A 25317-nucleotide genomic window follows, 5' to 3' on the forward strand; every position below is an offset into this window, starting at 1 on the left:
TAGTCCTAATCTGGCCCAAACTTGAGCTGGAACTAAGCCGGATCTGGTCCACAACTGGGGCTGAATCACAACTAAAGAATCTACCCGTTTCAGTTCCGGACCGGATTTTTGAAAAATGGATCTGCACTGGTTTAGCCCGGATCAGTAAGCTGGCTTTGGACCAGATCTTTGGTGGACTCTGGGCCAGATCCAGGCCAAATGATTTTTTCCTATCTGGGATATTTTCTATAATCTATATAAATTAATATCTAAGATATTTAGTTTTATATCAGATATTTCAGTTTTAATTCAAATTCAGTTTTTAATTTTTTGTTTCCTTGCATGAAGTTTCAGTAAACTTTATTTCTTCTTCTTCCAGAACGCCTACGTCAACATCAACAGGATCATGTCGGTAGCGAGCCGCCTGGCCGAGGCCAGCCACTACGCCTCCACGCAGATCAAACAGATCTCCGGCCAGTTGGATCAGGACTGGAAAAGTTTTGCTGCTGCGCTGGACGAACGCTCCACCATCCTCGCCATGTCGTCTGTTTTCCACCAGAAGGCTGAACAGGTGAGATCAGAGACCATGTGATCCGACTCATCCCGATGGGAGAGCTCAGCTGCTCCACTTACAGCTGATCGAATAAACCCCCCAATCAGAGTCCAGCATGCTACATGAAAATGGGCCTGAATATATTTGATAGATCAAACTGCTGGATGGTTGGCATGGCAACAGATGGGCTTGTGTAATTCCTGTTGGGCCTTTGACATTAGAAATAAAGGAGAAATGAGTCAAAGAAAAACAGCAACATGACCTGGAGACCAAAGACAATAAAACGCACAAATGATTTTGCATTTATTTTCCAATATGTCACATAAGCTAAAGCAGAAGTAGAAGAACTGAGATGTTTCACATCATTACAAAATTCTGTTATTCTCTTTGTTTTAACTTTTGATTTAAACTTTCAACCTGCAGAATAATGATGCTTTTACGCTGTGTGCTGCTGCGTTTTAAAGATGTAAAAATCTCAGTTATGGAGAGGCTAGCATGTTAGACTTGATCTTACAGCATAAAATACTCCGGAGTGATGTGAAAGAAAAAGTCTGGTAGAAAGTAAATGTACATTGAGATGGGTTTTAATGTATTTATAATATTATGGAATGAGTAGAAAGACACTTGAGGATAGGAGAGTAAGACACGAGTGAGTATGTCACTGTAACTACTCCGGAGGATTGATGGATGGATGGATTTGGGCTGCAGGTATTTGACTTTTCTTGAAATCAGAACTAAATGTTGAGGGACGTTTGTGTTACGCAGCTCCTCTGGAACATGTTTTCCTTGGAGGTCCAGCAGCTGCATTCAGGACTAGATGTGGTCTGATTCAAGACTTCTGCAGTTCATGGCCGGATAATTCTGCATCTCTAAACAGGAAAACTGCAGGTGTTGAACCCTCTTACTGGTAAAAGTGTGGGTGTAAAACCATCCTCCACAGGTGTGAGCCCATGGGTTGTTCCATCCATGTTCTTTTTATACTCAAATCCATCCACAGCCAGTCGGCTCATCTTGTTCCATCTCCACGTCCCGTCGTCATAATAGAGAAATTACAAACATATTGGGCTTGTCATGCATTTAATTAGTTATCACAATTAAATTAGTTAGCGCCGTTAACACATTATTTTTGACAGCCTTCATTTTTTTATTTTAAAATTGCGTTCTGAGGGACGAGTCTGTGGAGTTGATTCTGTGGCGCTTCGCCACACCTTAGTCTGTGTGTGAAACCCTGGAGCCTTCAAGCTCTGGTTTCTCCGTAAAACCAACGCTAGCCATAACGTTCGCTAGCCAGAGGCTGTAGCTAAAGTCCAGCAGTTACTCTTCTGTGTGGGGAACTTGGTACGCCTCAATTCCATACTGGATGTTACGTACCGAAACATACAAATACAAATACATGTATTGTTACACCCCTACATATATTTATACATACATATATGCACGTGCACACCCATACCTACAGTATATTTTACAGGTTTACATTAGTTTTCTATTTATACTCTTTGAATTCCATTTCTTTTTTTTTTTTTTAACTGAATCATGTTTGGACATTTTCGGAGTTCTTGCTGAAGTTTATTGTATAATTTCCCACCATGCACTGTAAGGCACGTTTTTATACATGTTTTCACTCTTAACATCCTCAGATTTAATTTTCCTCTCAGATACAGATTAACGAATGAAAACATCTGATGTGGTCAGGTAGTATCTTATTTCTTGCTTTATGCGTTATTATTGCTGTTTGTAACTCCACTATATCACTGAATTTTAGGGTTTTTAACTTCCAGAATAGTACATGTGTGTATTGCTGCCATCCCAGTTGGCAGGAAACCCGTTTTGCTTTTGTTGTGGCATGTATGGTGGTTGCAGAGAAGTCTCCCCATATCTCTACACAATAACTCTAATATAGCTCAATAAGTGCAGTACAGAATATAAAATAAATGTTTGATTCAGGAATAATTTAATTTACCGAACACTGAAGTGGTTCATCGAACATTTAGTTTCTTGTGTCTGGCTCCTCAGTTCCTGTCGGAGGTGGAGACCTGGTGTAAAGTCTGCAGTGAGGGAGGTTTGCCGTCTGAGATGCAGGAGCTGGAGATCGCCATCCACCGCCACCAGAGCCTGTATGAGCAGGTGACCCAGGCCTACACCGAGGTAACCCCACCCACACAGTTACTTCCTGTTGGTAACGCCACATTTTTGGTGAAACTTCCTGGGAAAGACTACAAGCTTGTAAAGGTTTTGTTGCAGAGAGCAGAGCCTCCGGCTGTGATTGGCTGTGATTATGTGATGACAAACACTCCACTGAGTTTAGTTGTCAACCACTCCAACTCTTTTGGGCCCTTTGCTGCAGTTGTATCTTCAGATGAGCTGTTTGTCTACAGGAAGGCAAGTCCATAATCACACATGAAGTTCTGGGCAGAAGCCTAGACTGAGGCAAACTAAAGGCCCATTAATGCTCGATGCAGAAGACGGATGCGCAGACGGATGTTTTATCTGTCTTCTGCTTCGGTTACGTGCGTAATTTGGTCTGTTTTCAGGGAGGTTAGCTATTCGACGCTTGATGCACAAGACAGAGCAATACCACTGGAAATCACGGGGACAGTGCTGAGTAGAATAGCTGACATGTGACCAGCAAAAAACAAACCAGAGAAGAAGAAGAGGATCAGCAAAGGAACAAAAAAGCAGAAGAAGAAAGAAGACAAACACAAAAACTGTAGAAATTGCGCGAGCTTTTGAAGAAGGACTATATTCAAATGTTTCGGGTGTGTCAGGCTTTTGGAAACAACTTCATAGCGACGCATTACCGCCGACAACCAGTGGAAACAGACCTCAGCTCGCGAGAGTGAACTCTGAACTCAGCACTGCCCACTAGTGGAGGAGTTGAATTAACAACCATGGCAACTCAAAACATGCATGGAAGTATGAGGACGGTGACATATGACAACGTTTGAAACTGACGTCGCTATTTACGTACGGACGGGAGCAGAAATGGACCTTAAGGCTGCGTCTTTTTCTGTGCTGCAAAAAGTGACGTGCTAAAGGTCCAGACAGCTTTTATCTTGTACCGGACCAGCTGTGTTTCTAATGCATGAACGGTGCCAGCAGAGTTCTGTTTGATAGCAGAGAAACCAAAAAGTTTCTGTCCACCTGTAATTGAGTGATGAAGAGTTAATCCTTTAATGCTGTATGTATCATATTTGTTGCATACAGTTTCTGAGACCTTTTGCATCACTTTATAGTAAAAACTTTGCTCAAAACCTTGTTGAGCACAATATGATATGTGTCTTCTGCCCCCTGGTGGACACCTTTTTTACTACAGTTCTTTTGGCAGACAGTAATAAACGGTAAATATAAAAGATATTTTTGTTAATAATTTTTATTTACATTTTGTTAAAGGGCTGCATAAAGAATTCAGATTTTTTTTAAAAAATGGTCCACTTTTCTTTTTTTTTTTTTTTTTTGGGGTCGGGCTTTAAATGATTTTAATGTGACTCCATAAATGAGCCGAAGCATATAAAATGATCTGAAATTTTTTTTTATTGTTCTTCTTGAATTTATCGCTTTAAAACAAAATATTGGTTGAGGTTAATAAAAATGTATCATATATGTCATAAGAATTTGTTAATATTTTCCTAAACTGTTTCTATGAATCGACATTAGTAAATTAGACAACCTGTTTGATGCTTCTAATGTGACCTGCAAGAATCCAACCAATCAGAGCCAAGACAAATCTCATTGCTGTCTGTCATAGCTTCTTGTATGATATATCGTTTATATGGAGTTGGTGTGTTTTGAGTTAAAAGCATCTTTTCTTCAGCATTTTGCACAGCTGTATTTTTGTTATGGTCATCGAAAAGTATTTTTAATTTATTTTGTTTTAGGAGCATTTAATTTAATTTATAAAACGGGTGTTTCTCATCCTTAATTGGGATTGGCTGAGCAGCGTTCCATGCCGTGATAAACTGAGTGTAACCCACACATAGACCCGGTAAGACCTCATCACAAAATATTCCTGCGCCAGTGTCAACGGGCGTAGCGTTGCCTAGCAACCAATAGCTCTGAGCGCAACTTACCTGTTCCGTTGTAAATTGTTTTTACAATTGCTAAAAAAGAAAAGAAATGTCAGACTTTGTGGTAAATTTCGATTTGTGTGTTTCTTTAATTAAATTTATATTTTATAAGCAATATGAAGGGTAACCGTTTTATAAAAGCAATAAGCCCCTTGAATCCGTGGGTTACAGGGATTTTACAACGGCGGGCCTTAGCACACCCCTCCGCCGTTGTAAAATCCCTGTAACCCACGGCTTCTCGGGGCTTATTGCTTTAGTAAAGCTACTTTAATTTCAGTCAACTGTTTTAATGCACATGTGCTGCTGATCCTTAATAAAAGTGTATTTAGCTCTGAAGGCTGTAAATTAGAGCTGTCTCTTTGGTAACTTGACAAAAAAAATATATCGAGCTATATATGGCATATCATGATTCAGGTAAAAAATATCTAGATATAAGATTTGGTTCATATCGCCCAGCCGTAGTGCAGTGACGTTTAAAATTGGAAGAACAAAAGCTAAACTTCACTCTACAAGAGGTTCAGTTATAGAACAGCTGCAACAAAGACATGAAAACATAGGAAGGTATAAAAACATGATAAAATTATTTAATTAAAATATATAAAACAATCAATGAGATTTGTCAAAAACCATTTATATTGTGATTTATGATTAATCATTGTTAGTGTTATTATTATTATTGTGTTATATGGTTTGTGATGAGCTAAGTATCCTGATAAATGCTGTGGAACATCTAAGTTATTATGGACACAAGAGTGAGGACTAGAAAATTATTTGACTTCATCCTAAACCGCTTTGTGTGTTAAATGTTCCCTTTTTTCAGAAATTTTATTTAAAAGTAAAGAAACAAAACAAAAGAGTAAATAAATGACGGCTTCTGTCTGCTGCAGAAACAAAACTCCACCTGTGTTTCATTCAAACTGTTTTCTGATGTTTAGATTATTAGGTGGTGAAAATCAGCCCCTTTCTGATTATCTGTTAGCTTAGCTTCCTGTCAGAATTCCTCCTGGGAGGTCTGACTTCTCAGAAATCAGCATCTTTAACTCAGAAACAGCTTCTATTATGGAGTCTTATCTGTGTACAGTTGATATGTTATATCCACCAGAGCAGGTTGTTGGACAGAAAAAAAGTTTTCCGCTCTCGTGGAGGTTTTTGTCTTTTACTAAAGTCCTTTATTTCTGAGTTTTCCAATCAATGTGTGATGTTTGTCCAGGTGAGCCAGGACGGTAAAGCCTTGTTGGATGTCCTCCAGAGGCCTCTGAGTCCCGGCAACGCGGACTCTCTGACTGCAACCGCGAACTACTCCAAAGCGGTCAGTTGCTGATTGGACCCGTTACACATCAGCTTATGTCACACAGACACATCTACACAGCTTTGTTTGTGAAACTTCTCAGGTCCACTGCATCCTGGATGTGGTCCACGAGGTGCTCCATCATCAGCGGCGTCTAGAGAGCATCTGGCAGCATCGAAAGGTCCGACTGCACCAGAGGCTGCAGCTGTGCGTCTTCCAGCAAGACGTCCAGCAGGTAAATGAAGAGAAAACACACAAAAAGAGAAAGAGTTGCAGCTGCAGCTGAAATTTTAACATCACAGCTATATTTTCCTTGTGAAGGTGAAGAGAAAAAGAAGGAGGTTATTTTAAAATGTCTGACAGAACCACAGAAACTTCTGGAATCTCTTGGAAGATGAACACGAAGTAGATAATTTTTTATGAAGTTAGACTGAGTATTTACCTGCTTGTTAACCCGTTGTTCTCACAGCCAGTCGGCTCTGTGAGGAGAGCAGTGGTTCACGTCTTTGCTTGTGTACGACGGTTGTTACCAGAGGATTCCACCAGGGGGCGCAATACAGAACTCAGACCAGATGGAGTTGAGAAATGTAATTAAATGACACACATAGAGACCATAGAGGAGGTTTGCAGTTCATTTTGAGATTACGTAAAAAAACAAACAAAAAAGACCACTAGAAGCTTTCCAGGCATCCTGTTTTGTGAAGGACCTGACAGAGACCAAGCAGAGTGTATGACAAGATTTATTCCAAATAGTCCACAGAGAGCTTATTGAACAGTAGAATCTTGGAAACCAAAACTAGAGTCCAAAAGGTGAGCCTGGGAAGTCGGGACCGGGAAAGGGCAAGAAGGAAAGTCCATCAGCATGGAAACGAGGTCCGACAAGGACTGAGCGGAGAGCTGGGATATTTGATTGCACACAGGTGTAACGGGTTAGTATTCTGGGGATTGACTACGATGATGCCTGGCTGGAGTGGGTGTGTCCGCAGCAGAGCCAGGTGCAGATGTGACACATCCATGATAACAGCATTATTTATCACATCTCACCATAAAAACATCACCATCACTACTATGTTGCTAAGAGACCTCTATTTAGACCTGGACATGATGATGAAGCCACTTCCTGTCAGACTTTCCACCAATCAGAGAGCTTAGATTGACGGTAACGTCCAATCAGGAGCAGCCAAAGATCAACCAGTGAGCAGAAAGTTCTATGTGTGTGTGTGAAAAGAAGAAAAATAATGCTCCTCTATGGCTGGAATAAAGCCAAGCTGTCAATAATCTTACGAGAAGCATGAACTAGTTTATGAGGGTTGGATCAGAACTGTAGAATCTACCAGTTTAAGCAAATTAGATGCATATTATGAACTATTAGTCAGTTTGACCTCTGAGAGCCTGAAAAAGGCCTGAAACGCCTCCTCTGCTGCTGGTCTGCCTGAACATCTCCAGCATTCACTGTTTCAGAGTTTTCTCTTTGCTCACACAGCTTCAGAGTGAACATCTTTACTAATTTACTCAGTGAAAAAGACGTTTAAATAACCGTGTTGTGAACAGATTAAAGCTGCAGACTGTAAACACCGTGACGGGTTTAGGCTCTGAAAGAAACAAGCTGAATGTTTCGTGCTTTAATTACCTTAAAAATTCTCCCTCTCAGCTCAGATTTAACATGCAATTAAGATATTTTGCTGTTCCGCTGGAGTTTCTTGTCTAAGTGGTGACAAATGAAGCGGCCTGAAACAACAAGTCCTCCCTCAGTTGCATTTTCCAGCATCTTCTGCAGCCGTCACACACCAGCACATTGAGTTGATTTAAAATAGCTGCAGTCATCGTGTGTTTGTTGTATGTATAAATAGGGTCTGGGAGGCAGAATCAGGGCATCAGACTGCAGATTTAAAGATGACGGCCTTGATTTGGCGCCCCGCAGACATTATTATGAGACCCCAGGGAGACAAAGGCAGAGACCAAAGCCAACATCACATTAGCTCAGAGCCGCCAGTTCTTCTTGTCACGCTTCACTTTTCTATGAGACCCCGGAGAGTCGCGCAGAGGACGAGCGACATGCACGGAAAGCCAGACGAGCCTCGAAGCGAGAGAGCAACTTGGAAGCGATAAATAAGCTGAAACAGAGTTCTTCTGCCAGAGCTGCAACACTGCAGGATGTATGGGACCCCGGAGAGGCTGACACACAACACAAAACCTGCACGCCCCCCTTTTCTTTGGCACTTAGAGCTGACAAAGAGTCCAGCAGCAGTTTGACATCTTCAGGAGACATGGTGATGGGCTGATGGAGGTCTGATGCTGGGGGGTCTGGAGACCTGAACTGGATCCACTGGACGCTTTAGAAACGGGTCAGAAAACTGAACATCAGCTTCTGTTTTTCTTCAGTTAATGAAAAACACTGAAGGGAATAAACTCATTTATACCAAAACGTTTCTATATATATATCACTGACAACCAAAGGGCTGCACCACCGGTAAAACTATTTTTACCTGTTAATATTTATACGTATATTTTACAGTTAGTGGCTGATTTACATATTCACCATCCTCACCCCTGCATTCGCTGGGAAACTGGTTTTAAATGGAGTCTTCTGTCATGGACACGATACATGAGACTGGAGTGATTATCAATAGGACGCAGACGTGTTGGTTCTAGTTTTACTTTTGTTTTCTGAATTAGGGTCATAGTTTGATTTTCTTGAATACTGTGTCTAAAGATCCTGCTTCTGATTGGCTCTCTGGTGCTGACATCACATGACAGATGTTGCACCAGGTCAGGGGAAGACGCAGACCCCTGCATGCTGACCAGCTACGGAGCTTGAAGCTGCTGAAACCGTGTGAATAAAACAGCAGTTTCCTTTCAGCCGCTCTGACCTACATTCCCACAGAGATCACTGAGCTTCTTCTGGTTCATGCTTCATACATGAGCTGTGAGATCCTGGTGATCTGGATGCTCCTGCTCAGAACGTTCTCGCTGTCTCATCCAGGTGCTGGACTGGATAGAAAACCACGGCGAGGCTTTCCTCAGCAAACACACCGGCGTGGGGAAGTCTCTGCACAGAGCGCGAGCCCTGCAGAAGAGACACGATGACTTTGAGGACGTAGCCCAGGTGAGTCCTTCGCTGTCACACCTGCAGCTGAACATTCATTTATTCTGTTTTATCAGAATATGTAGGAAGAGGCAAGAAAGCTCAAACAGGCTCGTCTCAGGCTGATAAGCCTCCACCTGTAAGGAAATGAAAGTGTTAACGCTATTAAAAGACCAAGGAGGCTTACACAGAGTTTGGGGTTACAATACTTTATTTTTAGGTTTGACATTTTCAAGCAGAAATCCAAAAAGATCCTTCAGGTTTAAGAAGTTAAACACATTTTTATAAAGTTTCTCCACTAAGACTGAAGGATTATCTGTGTGGAAAGTTTTGAAAAGGTATAAAAAAAACAACAACACAGCAAATAAATAAATTCTTATGTTGTGAAGAAATCTTGTCTGAGATCAGCGGTTCAACATTGTTCCCTGTAGAATATTCTGTCAGCCAGGTAGGCCCTAAACCAGGGTCGGTTTAGACCAGGTTCCACCTTCAGACCAAGCTGGTCTCCAGTGGCTCGGACCAGTTAAATAACAGCATAAAAACCTATAAATGTCCCTCATCCATCTTTACATTTAATTAACTTTCCTTTTAGAAAAAACCTGAAATTTCTCAAGAAAAATTTGTAAATTTCCTCAGTTACACATTTATGTATTTTTACTTTTATTTATTTATTTTATTTTTTATTTATCTATTTTATACTTTTTATTGGACTGAAATATATTTTAGATTTTTATAAGAATAATAATGTATAAAATATTTGATATTTTTATTCAAAATACATTTTGTAGCTACCGGAATATTAGGGCCACATAAAGAAAACATATTAAAGTTACGAGAATAAAACTGTAATATTACGAGAATAAAGTCGTAATATTAAGAAAATAAAACTGTAATATTACGAGAATAAAGTCGTCCTTTTACGAGAATTAAATTGGAGTTGTTCCAGCCATTTCCTCCACGTCTGCCTGCTTCTTTCTGCGGAACAAACTCATTTTCTTGCAGATTGTTTTTTTTAAAGTCCTGATATTAACGATAACGAGGTGCTGATGAGCCAGAAGATGAAGAAGCTCCTGGTTTGTGAAACATCACGAAATGCTCCACGGTCCTCGTTTTAACAACTGGTTGAAATATTCTGACTGTATTCTCATAAAATTATGACTTTTTTCTCAAAGTTTGGGAAAAAATATTTTCTTAATGTGGCCTTAATTCTCCATCGTAATAAAATGGAGCAATTTATTAAATATTTTTAGAATACATTTTTTGAGCTTCATATATATTAAGTGTGTTTTAGATTTTATTATATTTCTATTTTATATTTTAGTCTATATAAACATTGTTTAAACTTTATTTAAAACATTTAATGTCAGGTATCTGGAGGGGAAAAATTCAGTATTCTACATGACGATCAGAGCAACTTTTCCAGATCTAGAAGTGATTTTAAATGTACATACGTGTCCATTTCCACATGTGTGTAGTAATCCTGACCACCTGAACTGACTCACCTCACCATACAGACTGAAGTCAGTCTATTAGGTCAGAAAGATGGAAAACATAACAAATTCTTTTTCTTTTCTCATGGACCCCCTGGAGGGTCTCCACCTTCCACCGGGTCCTGGTGATCCCTGCTAGAGAAATGTTGTAATAGAAGAAGAAGAGGTGTATTCAGGGGTGTTCAGCTCCTGTCCTGGAGGTTTTAGATGTCTCACCGATCCATCGCACCTGATTTTGGGCTTGACAACAGCTTGTTGCATGTTGACCCATTAATCTGATCCAGGTGCTTCAGCAGGAAACATCCAAAACCTGCAGGACAAGGCCCTCGAGGACCGACCGAGGTCGAGGTTCACAGACTCCTTTCTGATGTTTATTGGATCTGAATTTGCAACTTCATTTTGAAGATACCTTTTGAAACAAGTTATTTTACTATTTTGGGTCGATAATTAGTAAAGTAGCAGGAATCTGCTTCAAATAAAGCGGTTACCATGGCAACCTTCAGGTCCTGAATCCCAGTTTTCAGTGATAAAGAAAGAATTCACGAACTGTTTAACCTTTTTGACAAGACACAACTTAAACTCATCAGTTATATAATTTATTACTTAAGAGAAGAGACGATGGGATTGTTGTCAGATGAAAAACTTCAGTTCAGGAGTCGGAAAGTTCAGGTCCACATAACTACACACACCATGAGAATGTTGAAGTTAAATAATCTTTTCTTTTTTTAATCAGATGTTTATTTACTTGCGTTAAAACATCTGTTAGTAATCTGCCCTGATTAACCCTGAATCATGGAGAGCAGCGAGCTGGTGGCGGGAAGCATGAGGACGTGCCTGCACATGACCATGTTTGGTAACACGGCCGTCCATCTGCAGAAGATCCTCATTTTCCTGCTGCAGCAAAGACCTCACACCAGTTTCTACAACATCTGCTTCTCTGCACACACTCACACATGCTGCTTCATCCCTGGTTTCATGCCCGTCTCTGCTCACGTTTTCTGATTTCTTTTAACCCAGAAGAGCCCGACGTGACATTTATGTTACACACAGTTTCTGAGACATTTTTCGTTAATTTATGGTTTAAACTTTGTTCAAAATCCTGTTGAACACAATCTGAAACTTGTCTTCTGTCCCCTAATAGATACCCAGAAGCAGAAAACCACTTCATAATATTTTTAATGTTTCACATGGTAATAAATGGTAGATATCGCTCCCAAAAAAAATATTAATTTTTGTTAAAGGGCCAAATAAAGGCCTCATATTAAAAAATTTGACTTTTCTTACCATTTTTTCATGGGTCGGGCCCTAATGGGTTAAAATGGAGTCAGTTCTGGGATGATAGATGGGATCTGTGATGGGCCAGCAGACAACAAATAAAGCCTTTAAATGTACATCACTCCTCTTCTTCTACATCTTTCCCTCCTTGTTGAGGGAGGAATATGTGCATATAGAGGGAAAAACTTATAAAACATTATATTTTATTATTAAGTAGGATCTCTATTTTTTAATTTGCTGACATTTTCACCTCATCCCGTGTCCCTCACTTTAATCTCCTACTGATGTCATTAGAGGACAAAAGTCTTCTCCAAAAACTGCTATAAACTAATAACCAAGTATGTGAATTAAAATATTATTTTTCACTAATTTTTCTACCTGAATCTGTTAATCAACTTCAGTCATAATAAAAATACCTAAATATATTTTTTAAGTTATTTTACCCTTAAATGGATATATTGAGGTAATGTAACTGTTTTTATGACAAGAAAAACACAAAAGAGTTAGTTTTCCAAATCTTTTTCTTCAATCTTTATTTAACCAGGAAGTCCCATTGAGATTAAAAACCTCTCTTTCGAGCGAGTCCTGGCCATCTTTAATCGACTTTAGGTGACGGGATTTTAATTTTTTATACTGGTGAAACTCAAATTATTAGAATATTGTACAAAACTTAATTTTTTCAGTAATTCAGCTTCAAAAAAGAAACTAATATATTATATAGACTCCTAACATGTAAAGTGAGATATTTTCAGCGTTTGTTATAATTGTGATGATTATGGCTTACAGCTGATGAAAACCCAAAACTCTAAATTTCAGACACTTAGAATATAGTGAAAAGGTTCAGGTACACTTTGCATGTAATGAGTTGATATAATATATTAGTTTCCTTTTTTAAATTTAATTATATATATATTGATAGACAGACAGACAGAAAGAATCTAGGAATCAATAATCACCTCTTCCTCCCTGTAAAAGGCAATAAAAGTTTCATCTCCTTTCTCTCCATTTGTTTGGGAATAAAGCTTCTCCAGCTCGCCGCCTCTGTGCACCTTATAAAATATTCTTAAAAACATGTTTAAGGTTTTTCTAATATTTGTGGGAAAAAAACTGTGTTCCATCTTTCCACCTTTCGAAGCAGTGATTAAGAGGTACTAATCTGAATCCCTGACAGTCAATAAATCGTTTACTGTATTGGTGAGTGATTTCAGTCAGGGGATAATCCTATAAAAGAGTGTGTGTTAATCCCGTACAGCAGCCGTGTAATTAGATGTTTACACTCTGGATTAGGATTAAGATTCAACTGTGGGTCACTGTTATGTGGGTCAGACTCTGTTTCCTCTCTGATTCATTACTGTCTGCATTTCTGTGCACGTTAATAATTTTAGTGCACATGACAGATATGTATGCATGCACACAGCAAAAGGCACATATAGGGACAGGATATATTGAGGTTCGTTTTTAGATAAACCATATGTGTATTGGCGAGTTTATGTCGTTTTCTTTTTACAGTAATATTACTGTTAATTTTTTAATTCCGTTTTCATCATCTATGTTTGATAATGTGCACTTTCATTAAAATAGACCAAACATCATTAACATTAACAAACATCAACATTAAAGCCCAGAAGGAATTTATTTTAAAGTCTTCATCCATCAGTTTTTCTTGTTATTTTAGCCACCTTAAATCTTTTTTTCTACTAACATTAACACAGCATTATTTTATCAAAAAACTGAAGTCTACAGAAAAGCTTTCACAGGTGACCTCACACATTGGAAAATAGCAAAAAATGTCTCTTGAAGAACTGCACAAAGGATTTTTTTTTATTCTTGAGACCATATGACCATTAAAAAAGATCCCCCCTTATCTCATCAAGTCTTTTCAAGCTGTGACATGTTAGAAATATTGTGGTTAAAAATCAGCAATCAGTGGGATGGCAACATCAAGTTAAGCTGAACAAATAAAAAAATGGGGAGAAAAATAAGTATTGTGTGTTTTGCATATGAGTTGGTGATCAGGGATAAAGTAGCTTGGGTTGCTTGGCTCCAAAAAACAAACAATCGGGCCACATTTCTGCACGTTTTCCATGTCTTCCTGCTCTGACAACCCCCCCACTAACACCTAACATTAATTGGCTTGAGCTAGCATTGCAGCTATCACTTTCTTATTTGTACTAAGCTAAGCAAACAGGTAATGTTATAAGATTATAGAAAATATAAGATTTTAAAGGGGAATGTCATAACAGTAGCAAGAAAGAAGAACAATGAAATCAAATGCATGAAATGCAGATTTTAAATTCATGTACACTGAACAAGTAAGATTTACTTATTTTGTAGATGTTATGACCAACTCTCAGAGTTGGACTAAAGTAACAAATAACATAATCTAGTATAGGCTAATGTTGTGTTGTGTTGGCTAATGTAACAGCTTACATTATATTGTTTGGGCTAATATAGCTAACATTATTTGTAAGGGCTAATGTAACAACTAACATCTTGTTTCGGCAAATATTGCTAACATTATTTTATACTGGCTAAAGTAACAGCTAAAATAATCTTGTTTGGGCTAATGTAACAACTAGCATTATGTTGTTTAGGCTAATGTAGCTAACATTATTTTGTAAGGGCTATGTAATGTAATGTAACAGCTAACATGTGATTTGGGCTAATGTAACAACAAATATTTTATATGCTAATGTTATAGTTAAAATTTTGTTTGGCTAATGTAAAAGCTAATATTATTTTGAATAGGCTAATAAAACAGCTAACATTATGTTATTTGGGCTAATGTAAAAGCTAATATTATTTTGAATAGGCTAATAAAACAGCTAACATTATGTTATTTGGGCTAATATAAAAGCTAATATTATTTTGAATAGGCTAATATAACAGCTAACATTATGTTATTTGGGCTAATGTAAAAGCTAACATTATTCTGAATAGGCTAATATAACAGCTAACATTATGTTATTTGGGCTAATGTAAAAGCTAATATTATTTTGAATAGGCTAATAAAACAGCTAACATTATGTTATTTGGGCTAATGTAAAAGCTAATATTATTTTGAATAGGCTAATAAAACAGCTAACATTATGTTATTTGGGCTAATGTAAAAGCTAATATTATTTTGAATAGGCTAATATAACAGCTAACATTATGTTATTTGGGCTAATGTAAAAGCTAATATTATTTTGAATAGGCTAATATAACAGCTAACATTATGTTATTTGGGCTAATGTAAAAGCTAATATTATCTTGAATAGGCTAATAAAACAGCTAACATTATGTTATTTGGGCTAATGTAAAAGCTAATATTATTTTGAATAGGCTAATAAAACAGCTAACATTATGTTATTTGGGCTAATGTAAAAGCTAATATTATTTTGAATAGGCTAATATAACAGCTAACATTATGTTATTTGGGCTAATACAAAAGCTAATATTATTTTGAATAGGCTAATATAACAGCTAACATTATGTTATTTGGGCTAATGTAAAAGCTAATATTATTTTGAATAGGCTAATATAACAGCTAACATTATGTTATTTGGGCTAATGTAAAAGCTAATATTATTTTGAATAGGCTAATATAACAGCTAACATTATGTTATTTGGGCTAATACAAAAGCTAATATTATTTTGAATAGGCTAATATAACAGCTAACATTATGTTATTTGGGCTAATGTAAAAGCTAATATTATTTTGAATAGGCTAATATAACAGCTAACATTATGTTATTTGGGCTAATACAAAAGCTAATATTATTTTGAATAGGCTAATATAACAGCTAACATTATGTTATTTGGGCTAATGTAAAAGCTAATATTATTTTGAATAGGCTAATATAACAGCTAACATTATGTTATTTGGGCTAATGTAAAAGCTAATATTATTTTGAATAGGCTAATATAACAGCTAACATTATGTTATTTGGGCTAATGTAAAAGCTAATATTATTTTGAATAGGCTAATATAACAGCTAACATTATGTTATTTGGGCTAATGTAAAAGCTAATATTATTTTGAATAGGCTAATAAAACAGCTAACATTATGTTATTTGGGCTAATGTAAAAGCTAATATTATTTTGAATAGGCTAATATAACAGCTAACATTATGTTATTTGGGCTAATGTAAAAGCTAATATTATTTTGAATAGGCTAATATAACAGCTAACATTATGTTATTTGGGCTAATGTAAAAGCTAATATTATTTTGAATAGGCTAATATAACAGCTAACATTATGTTATTTGGGCTAATGTAAAAGCTAATATTATTTTGAATAGGCTAATATAACAGCTAACATTATGTTATTTGGGCTAATGTAAAAGCTAATATTAGGCTAATATAACAGCTAAATTTATGTTGTTTGAGCCAGTTTAGAATTACGCAACATTCTATTTTGTTTGAACTATTGTTGTTTTCTTATTTTCCTGTTTGTGCTAATGTAACATTTTGTTAAATTAGCACAGTTGTACATTTTAAAATGTACCACTGGAAATTTACTTGCTGGTTTTGTTAAGCACAATATAAATAGGTTATATTTTTTTATTTTAATCCATTGTTTGTTATTATAGTTAAATTGACTAACCTCTCAGTTTTTATTCCGTGAAGTAATGCCTTAATAAATTTTTTATTTCAAGGCGCCTTTCAAGACCCAAGGTCACCTCACAAAAGACAATTAAAATCAGTTAAAACATAAGACAAAACATCAAAACAAACATCATGCAGCAGACAGTTAAAAACATTAAGGTGAGAAGGCCAGTTTAAACAGATGAGTTTTAAGTTGTGATTTGAATGATGGAAGTGAGTCGATGTTACGGAGTTCAGGTGGGAGTGTGTTCCAGAGCTTCCTCTATATACTTAAAAAAAGGTGTAATATACTGAAGTGACAGGGATGACTCCCCTCTCCTGTCCTCTTTCTTTAATAATCCTCACCCTGAAACAAGCCAGTTGTGCATCAAAGCGTAAAAATCCCTTGTAGAGTGTTGCTGTTATCTTCTGACTAATCTGTCTAATGGGAAATATCCCCCCTGTGAGCTTTTACCAAAATACTCTTAACATGTATTATTGAAAAACAGACATTGCATTTTTTAAATGTTCCTTCATTTACTATTTAGTTACAAGTACCTCAGATATTTTAGATGCCATAAATTTCCTGAGGTGACATATTCCACATAATCCCTTGTGCTAACCAGAGATGGACACTAATCCATTTTTTGCCCTCCCAATGACTTCTGAGAGCTTTAGTATTCAGACAGGATTGAATCTCTTTTCGTAGGTTTATTGAAAGATAAAATGTTTGCTGCCGACTTACAGAAACCAGAATTAGTACCCTATGATCCGACAGGAGTACGTTTATGTAATCTATGTAATCCCTGTCCAGGATTAAGATTTTGTTGTTAATGTCATTAAATAAGTCCCGTCACATGATCAGAGCTGGAAACAAAGTCTTATGTAGATTCTGTAATCATCGCTAATGTGATGATAATGATAAAAAGTAAAGATCTTATAGTAGGTGCTTCTTGATTGCCTTTTTAAATTTACATGATTTTATATGAGGACCATTTGATGTCTATCAACACAAAACAAGAATATATTTTTTCTTTATTATAGCTTTATGTAAGAATCATGAAGAAAAGCATAAGTGAAGTATCTTGAAACAAAGCAGACTCAGCCAACTTTACAAGAAACGACAACAAACATATGTCATGATATCAGGCCAGCAAGACTACATTAACCGAAGAAAGACTTTGATCTCATTCTGGACTCTCTTGAAGACGCCTCATCAGTAAGCTGAACACTCGAGTGTTTTATGGTCCCCTGAAACAGATCATTTTTTTATATGGGAGCCAAAAGAGTGTCTCTACAATGCAGTAAAGTACTTGTTAGACTCTAACTGCACCATTTTCAGTAAACTGGGGCTGTCCTTCATTGTTTAAAAAAAAACAAAACTGTAAAGCATTTATTCTTAAACCTCTACTCGATGTCACACACCTCCAAGCACCATCTCTTCTATCATCACCAGCGTCTCAGGAGCGGTGGTGTGTATCTCTGTGGGGTAAAGGTGATGGATATTTTACCCTTTAGCTGATCTACAGATGTTTTCCAGCATTTCTATCCCATCCAGGAGGTTTACAATCCAGCCACCAAATGTAGTTTTATTCAGAGACTCTATCTGGTAAATCCACAATGATCCATGATAACAGCATTATTTATCACATTTCACCATAAAAACATCACCATCACTACTATGTTGCTAAGAGACCTCTATTTAGACCTGGACATGATGATGAAGCCACTTCCTGTCAGACTTTCCACCAATCAGAGAGCTTAGATTGACAGTAACGTCCAAAATCCCAGTAAATACTCAGACCGACAACCATGCCACTTTCAAAGTCTTTTAAATCCCCTTTCTTCCTCATTCTGATGCTCAGATTGAACTTCATCAAGTCGTCTTCACCACGTCTACATGGCTACATGTAGTAAGTTGCTGCCATGTGATTGGCTAATTAGGTATTTGTCTTAAGCAGTTGAAGTGGCCGCTGAGTGTAAATGCATGGTGCTCCCAGAGTTCGGTCCAACAGGTATAACTGAATGTTCTTCATATGTATAAAACTACCAAACCTGCTCTGACTGTAACATCTGCTCTGATCCGAACTACCCGCCAGCCATAAAAAACATTTTCTGTGTTGTAAGTTGTGCTTTAAGGAGCAGAAATGATGCTGATGAGATCCCTCCTTCATCTTTCAGAACACATACACCAACGCAGACAAGCTGCTGGAGGCTGCAGAGCAGCTGGCACAAACAGGGGAATGCGACCCAGAGGAAATCTACAAAGCCGCCCGACACCTGGAAGTCAGGATTCAGGACTTTGTGCGACGAGTTGAACACAGGAAGTTGCTGCTCGACATATCGGTCTCCTTCCACACACACACCAAAGAGGTGGGCTGTAGGTCGTGTAAAGATCATGGTTTAGTCACCTGACATGCAGGGATGTCACGATTACAGATGGTCGTGGTAGGATTATTGTTAAAAATATATATATTATTATAGTATTGTAGTGTTGGGATTATTTCCCAACACTATAAATGTGTAAAATCACATGAACACTCCTGAGTAAGTCTTTAAGGACCAATACCATTTCACTTTTTTACCCCTTCCCCTTGCTTTTTTCCCTACCCCTGTTCCTTAAAACTAAGGTGTTGGGGTAAAAGCAGTTCCTTAGGAAATGAGATACTCTTACTTTACTGTTATACTTCATCAGAAGTCGTCGCTAGCTGGTACGTCAGACAAAGCGACAGGTATCGATGACAACCGAATGACAACAAACTGATAACAAAGATGGCATCTAGAGCTGTTCAGTTCTTCAGTTATCGTATTAGTATTTCTGCTTTTGTCTCCAATAAGATGAAAAAACAAAGGGAGACTTTATGGTATAATACACTGAGGAACATTAGCGACATTAGCAAACTAGCTAATGTTTAACGATTGATTAGCGGTTTGCGATAAGTTAGCAGTTTTGACAACAGCCCTATGAACAGGGCCGTAAAAAAAGGCCACAAGAAGGAACATGTTTTAAAATAATTTTTACATCCTTATTGATGCTAAACATGCTAAACATTTCTGGGCGTCCTGCCTTCCTTCTGTCGCTATCTCTGTCGATCCGGTGTATGTGTGGTTCTGGGCTGTCTTGGTTTGGAGGGTTGCGTGGCCCTCACCCTTAACTCTTCCCCTTCATCCAGAAGAGAATCAAGGTAGCCCTTACCCTAACGTGAACTTAAAAAATAGAGGGGAAGGCATAAAGGGAAGAAATGGGATTTAGCCTAAGTTTTTTAATTAACTGTAATTGTAATTGTAAAATTAATTGCAAAATGAAGTAATGGCGGCATCCCTTGTGCCGTGAAGCTGTTGGGTGTTATTTTGACGTCTGTGTGCACGTCTTTGTCCAGCTGTGGTCGTGGATGGAGGAGCTGCAGAAGCAGCTGCTGGACGATGTGTGCTGCGACTCGGTGGACTCGGCCCAGACTCTGATCCAACAGTTTCAGCAGCAGCAGACGGCCACGCTGGAGGCTACGCTCAATGTGATCAAAGAGGGGGAGGAATTAATGCAGCAGCTCAGGTAACTACCAAACTCCTCTTCTTATTCATGGTGAAGTCCCGTCTCCACGTACCATCAGAAATCTCAGAGAAACATTTGGTTTGGAAATGTCCTCCATCTTCTGTCTGCTTTTACAGGGATGCAGCCATGTCGACCAATAAGACGCCACACTGCAGTTCCATCGCTCACATCCAGGGGGTGCTACAGCAGCTGGATGAGGCCCAGGGACAAATGGAGGAGCTGTTCCATGAACGCAAAATCAAGCTGGACATTTTTCTTCAGCTGCGCATCTTTGAGCAGTACACCATCGAGGTTAGAGAACAAGCACAGACACACCTGCAGCTTGTAGCCTGGTGTCTTCTAAAAACACGAAACCTGGAACTTAATCGGTGTTTAAACCTTTTCTACAGCTGCTAAGGGACGGCACGCAGAGGAAACGTGGGCTCTGACTTTTTTGCTTGCTCGTTGTCTCTGTCAGGTAACGGCGGAGCTGGACTCCTGGAACGAGGATCTGTCTCGCCAGCTGAGCGACGCCAGCCGGTCCGGCGGTAGCAGCGGCAGCAGCAGCGGGGGCAGCAGCGCCTCCTCTGGCAGCTCCGAGGACATCAGCCTGGCTGAACAGCGGCTGAAACGACACGCAGAGAGGAAGGCGGCCATGAACAACATGACCTACGAAGTGATGCAGCAGGGACAGGACCTGCACCAGTACATCATGGAGGTCCAGGCTTCAGGTACAAGGTCAACATTGGTGCTCCTGAGATGTTCAGATCAATCCTTGTTGCCGTCTGATTGCAGCTGCGTCCTCTCCTCTGAGGCCCGCTGGAAGATCCGACTCTTTGGCTGCAACATGAACAATGATCCATCACAAAGCTTGTGGTGTGGAACCGAGAGAATTAGGTTAAATACACAATACAATCCTCTTACTGTGTGTGCGGAGTTAAAATCTCCATCTTCTCACAGCTGCAGATCAAGGTTTTGGAAACATTCCTCAGAGATTTTGCTCCATATTGACATGGCAGTGTCACACACTTGCATGTGATTGGCTGATTAGATATCTGTGTTCATCAGGCATTGAGCTGACCGGGGAGAAGGACATGGACCTGGCCTCGCAGGTCCAGGAGTTGCTGGAGTTCCTGCACGAGAAGCAGCAGGAAGTGGACCTCAGCGCGCAGCACACGCACACACGGCTGGAGCAGAACCTGCAGCTGCGCCACCTACAGGCCGAGGTTAAACAGGTAAACACTCACACCAGCCATCATCAGCACGGCAGGAGCACCAGCTGTCGGCTGATCCCAGGTCTGTGTCTGCAGAATGTAAAGAGTTTGATGCTGGGCCTGAGAGGACAGAGAAAGACAAGCCTAAAGGGAAATAATGTGGAGCTTCTACACAGAAAGGTGGATGAGATTTTATTAATGAAAGCAAAGCTGAAAATGTCAGGGTGGAAAAACTCGTCCATGCCCGAGGAGCAACAAGAACAGCCACGAACAGGCAGGAAGCTCAATGCTGCTGCAGATGGATGCAGCTGAATAATGAATGAGGTTTATGGCAACATGCTAATAACACACACACGTACATACACACACACACACGCACACATCTGTGCTGTAAACCTGGAAGAACTGGTCGTAGATCTTCTACAAACTGGTACACAGCCACTAACATACAATAATTCTCCAGAATAAAAAAATCAGTACGCTTCTTTTATCTACAGTAGTAGCGGTTTAAAAGTTCCCATCCAAGCTGAAAGCCAGCCGAATACCTGCCGGCTTCCAGCCCAGTTCCATTCCAGTTCCAGCCAGCTGCCTTCCAACTTCCAGCCGCCAGAGAGGCCCCCTCCTTCTCCTGGGAGTGTCGATGTTTTAATCAAACTCCACCCATTCCTTGTAATATAGGGTAGACCCAGAAGATGGCGCTTCTCTCACAGACTTCTCATCGCCCGTAGTCTGTCAGATTTTATCTGAATTTACACTGACCGGCAGAGGCGCCACTCAAAGCACCTCTGATGGCCAGTCACAATTCATAAAAATGCATAAAACTTAATACATAATCATCGTTTGACGTGGAATGTGAAATTGTAACATGCTTGTGCGCTGCCAATTGTTTTATTCAGAAATGAATGCTAGTAGGTTAATAAAACCTTTCAAATACTGGATCACAGCCCCTAGCTCTATTCTCAATAGGATGTATTTATCATACTGATTAATCTTTTAATATTAGCATTATTAACATAGACAAATCAGATTTGGATCAAGCAACACAGAATCTGTTTGAGGTAGCTAGGAAGGGTTATTTTATTCTCATATTATTTATTTCACCTCCATAAGAAGACAGGGCGACAGATAAAAGCCCCACGCAGGATCGGAGATAATTTCTTCCACTTCAATGTGTCTAATCGCGGGGGGACATCCAACACTCGCTGTGCTGCGACTTCCTGCTCGCCGGGAATCCCGATTACGTCACCCCTCCATGTGGGCTATTCCCCGACACGCTCTGATTACCATTCCAAAAGGTACTGTATGCAGCCCCCAACTTGAACATGCGCCTTCTTCAACATTCACACTTGCTCCAGAAAATTACCATCTCTTAGGCTCCTCCACCACCACTTTGACTGTGGATTGATACGTAAATGAGCCGCAATGAGGCAGCTGAACAAGTGACCCAGTTTTGTGATTGTTGCACATTGGGTAAGAGTGGTCAAACGAGTCCAGTTTGTGTTGTCATGCTACCAGAAATTCAGTAGGCTAGTCGGTCCTAATGCAGTGAATTTCCATGTTAATGTTGCCAAATTCAATAGCATAGCAAGAGATGAAAAAAGAAACAACGATATTTCTTCAACATGTTAACCAAAATATTTACCTCTTAAAGCATAAACCAAGTATTTACAACAAGCAGTGTGCTTTTTAACGTTAACGTGTGCCATAGCCTACTGCACCGCTGTTCCTCCTTCCAAGTCTTCTTTTTTATTATATTGTTGTTTTATCATCTGAATATACTACAACAACACAGAGAAAATATATGAAAGTTTATTTTACGCTGGTATTTGCGCAGCAGAGTTTTCTGCCGCCGGATTTGTAGTCCAGGAACGGAGAACACAGCTGCTGCCAGGAAAGGTGGATTACATTTTGTTAAAGCACAGCAATCTCCGAGTAGCCTATTATAAATCTCAGTGGCAAAATAAAACACACTGGTCTGGTTTAGTCTTCACTCTGAAATGGTTCAGTCAGAGGAATATAAAGCTGTTTTAAAAATGTTGAACAAGCTTAAAATAAACATTCATAGGCTATCTATGTGTTTTAGATTAACACAATGATAAAACAACAATAGGCTATAATAATGGAAAAGAAGCGGTGCAGCATGGCAATGATGCGTTAATGGCTCGGGTCGCGGGTTAAACATCAGTCTGGTTCGGATTTAAATGGAATAAATACATTGGTGACGAGTCGGGTTCGGGAGTCATTCTAACGGGTTAGAGCAGGTATGCGTAGCAAAACGGAACCGTGCAGGACTCTGCTCTAAGCAGTTCGGACTTGGTTGACCTGGAACCATTTGACAATAAAATCTGGAGCCATCCTGCAACGCGCTCGCTTAGGCGTCCAGTTAAACCGTGTTTATTCAACCAGTCCCTACTTCATTGCATTCATTCTTTCCTCATAGCCTACGTGCACATTTTTTTCAAGATTGTTTATGTCAGTTTTGTTTTGGAAAATGAAAAAGGAGTCTTTGCGCAGAACTTATAACATTATTCTAATCTTGCCACTTGCCTATTTTATTATTGTGTATTTTTGTAATAACATGTAAATTCACTGCATAGGGACCAACTAGTCTACTGAATTTTGTGTGACAACACTAACAGAACTGTTTTGACAATGCAACAATTACAAAACTGCGGCTCATTTACTTATCAATCCATAGTCAAAGTGGTGGTGGAGGAGCCTTGGAGATGGTAATTTTATGGAGCAAGTGCGAATGTTGAGGAATTTAGCCTTTGTTCAAGTTGTGGGCTGCATATATGCAGCCCACAACTTGGTATACCTTTCAGAATGATAATAAACACAACAAGACACACCAAACCAGGAGCTAAGACCACGAAGTTCAGCATCATGCTTATCTATCTTTGGCGTTTTTACACCAACATTTTTATACACTGGATAATGATAATAATTATCGATTAAAGTCACGGATAAAACTGCTGTTGTTAAAACACACCCATCTCTTACAAAATCTAAAATGTAAAACAAAAAAAACAACAAACAAAAAATCTGGATCACTGTAGAAATATCTTTATTCATTGCTGATCATCTGGCCATTGAAGCGTTTTTATTTGGAATTGGGAACAAATATTTTCCACCCTGTTATATTCTGTTCCACTCTGTTATGTTCCATTCCACCCTGTTAGTAAGGTGTTTTTTAAATTTTTTTTTTTTTTACTAAAAACATTGAGGACTGTGAACCTTGTTGCACCATATTAGGAAGTGAGGAACATTAAATTGATTTTGCTTTTCTGTTCCCAGGTCAAAAGGAATGTAATTATCTCTCATTTGAAATACTTGATTATGCTTTCCTTCTTGCCTTTGTGGAAACAGAAACGTGATAATCTCTCACTTGAAAGCAAGCTGGGCGTACAATAGTGTGATGACGATGAAAACTCACATGACCAATGCTCAATAAAGGGTACATGAAAATGTGAGAAATGGTCAAAAGCACATATACCGTTTGTGGTGAGTGAAACTATACAGCACAGTCCCTAGCTCTTTTCAAGCACACTCCTCCCCCCAAGGAGTATGCTTGAACAGCTAACGGCAGGTAATGGCTGTGTTTACAAATGTAAAGGTGCTAATTGTTGGCCATTGAATTGTTAATTTCAAACCGGGCAGCCTTTTGGTTGTACTCTGGGCATGGTAGAGGGATAAGAAATCTCTGGGTTTTCCAGTGTTAAACACTGGAAGCGTCGCCAGCGGTCTTTTGATGACCGCCAGTCACGCTACCATGCTTATAGTGTATTAAAAACTAAACGGCTGAACCTGGTATTTTAGGACTTTTATTAGATAGTTGTTGTCTATAGTTTTACCTGCTTACTTGTTTGGAAAAGTAAACACATCAATATTTACGAGCAGTTTAGCACGTCTAAACTTCCACAGAGCCGCTCAGGGAGACTCTTTCTCAGCCAAACTGTCGTATATCACGGCTATGGAGTTGTAATAAATGGCCGCCCTACTCTGCTTCTGATTGGCTGTAAGATCACAAACCCTGTGTGATGATAGGCTGCTGGTTCCTGTCATTCCTACCAGCCTTTGCGCATGTGCCTGCTTCAGACAGCGGGCAGGCAGCTGTCCCACCGCTGAGACACAGTTGTATGACGTTTTATCACGTTTTATCACTAGATCGCTATGAATAAAATCCAGGGACACTTCATTTCACAGTATAAACCATTTATTTACTTATCTACTTAGGATAATAGCACTTTGAGGCCTAATTCAGAAT

The 25317-nt window shown here is 39.0% G+C and overlaps 1 protein-coding gene across 2 annotated transcripts in view; it reads left to right on the forward strand.

The window, feature by feature from the left end:
- Window positions 1-25317, forward strand: part of kalrna (kalirin RhoGEF kinase a) — a 203368-nt gene that overhangs the window by 80538 nt on the left and 97513 nt on the right. For both annotated transcript variants that reach the window (XM_042002791.1, XM_042002792.1), the window contains exons 10-19: window positions 359-550; window positions 2549-2680; window positions 5810-5908; window positions 5991-6122; window positions 8871-8993; window positions 18489-18680; window positions 19688-19857; window positions 19974-20148; window positions 20315-20567; window positions 20905-21071. In XM_042002791.1, the coding sequence (XP_041858725.1) occupies window positions 359-550; window positions 2549-2680; window positions 5810-5908; window positions 5991-6122; window positions 8871-8993; window positions 18489-18680; window positions 19688-19857; window positions 19974-20148; window positions 20315-20567; window positions 20905-21071 (1635 nt within the window). The remainder of the gene's footprint in view (window positions 1-358; window positions 551-2548; window positions 2681-5809; window positions 5909-5990; window positions 6123-8870; window positions 8994-18488; window positions 18681-19687; window positions 19858-19973; window positions 20149-20314; window positions 20568-20904; window positions 21072-25317) is intronic.

This window comes from Melanotaenia boesemani, chromosome 12 (assembly GCF_017639745.1).
Source record: "Melanotaenia boesemani isolate fMelBoe1 chromosome 12, fMelBoe1.pri, whole genome shotgun sequence".
Lineage (NCBI taxonomy): Eukaryota > Metazoa > Chordata > Actinopteri > Atheriniformes > Melanotaeniidae > Melanotaenia > Melanotaenia boesemani.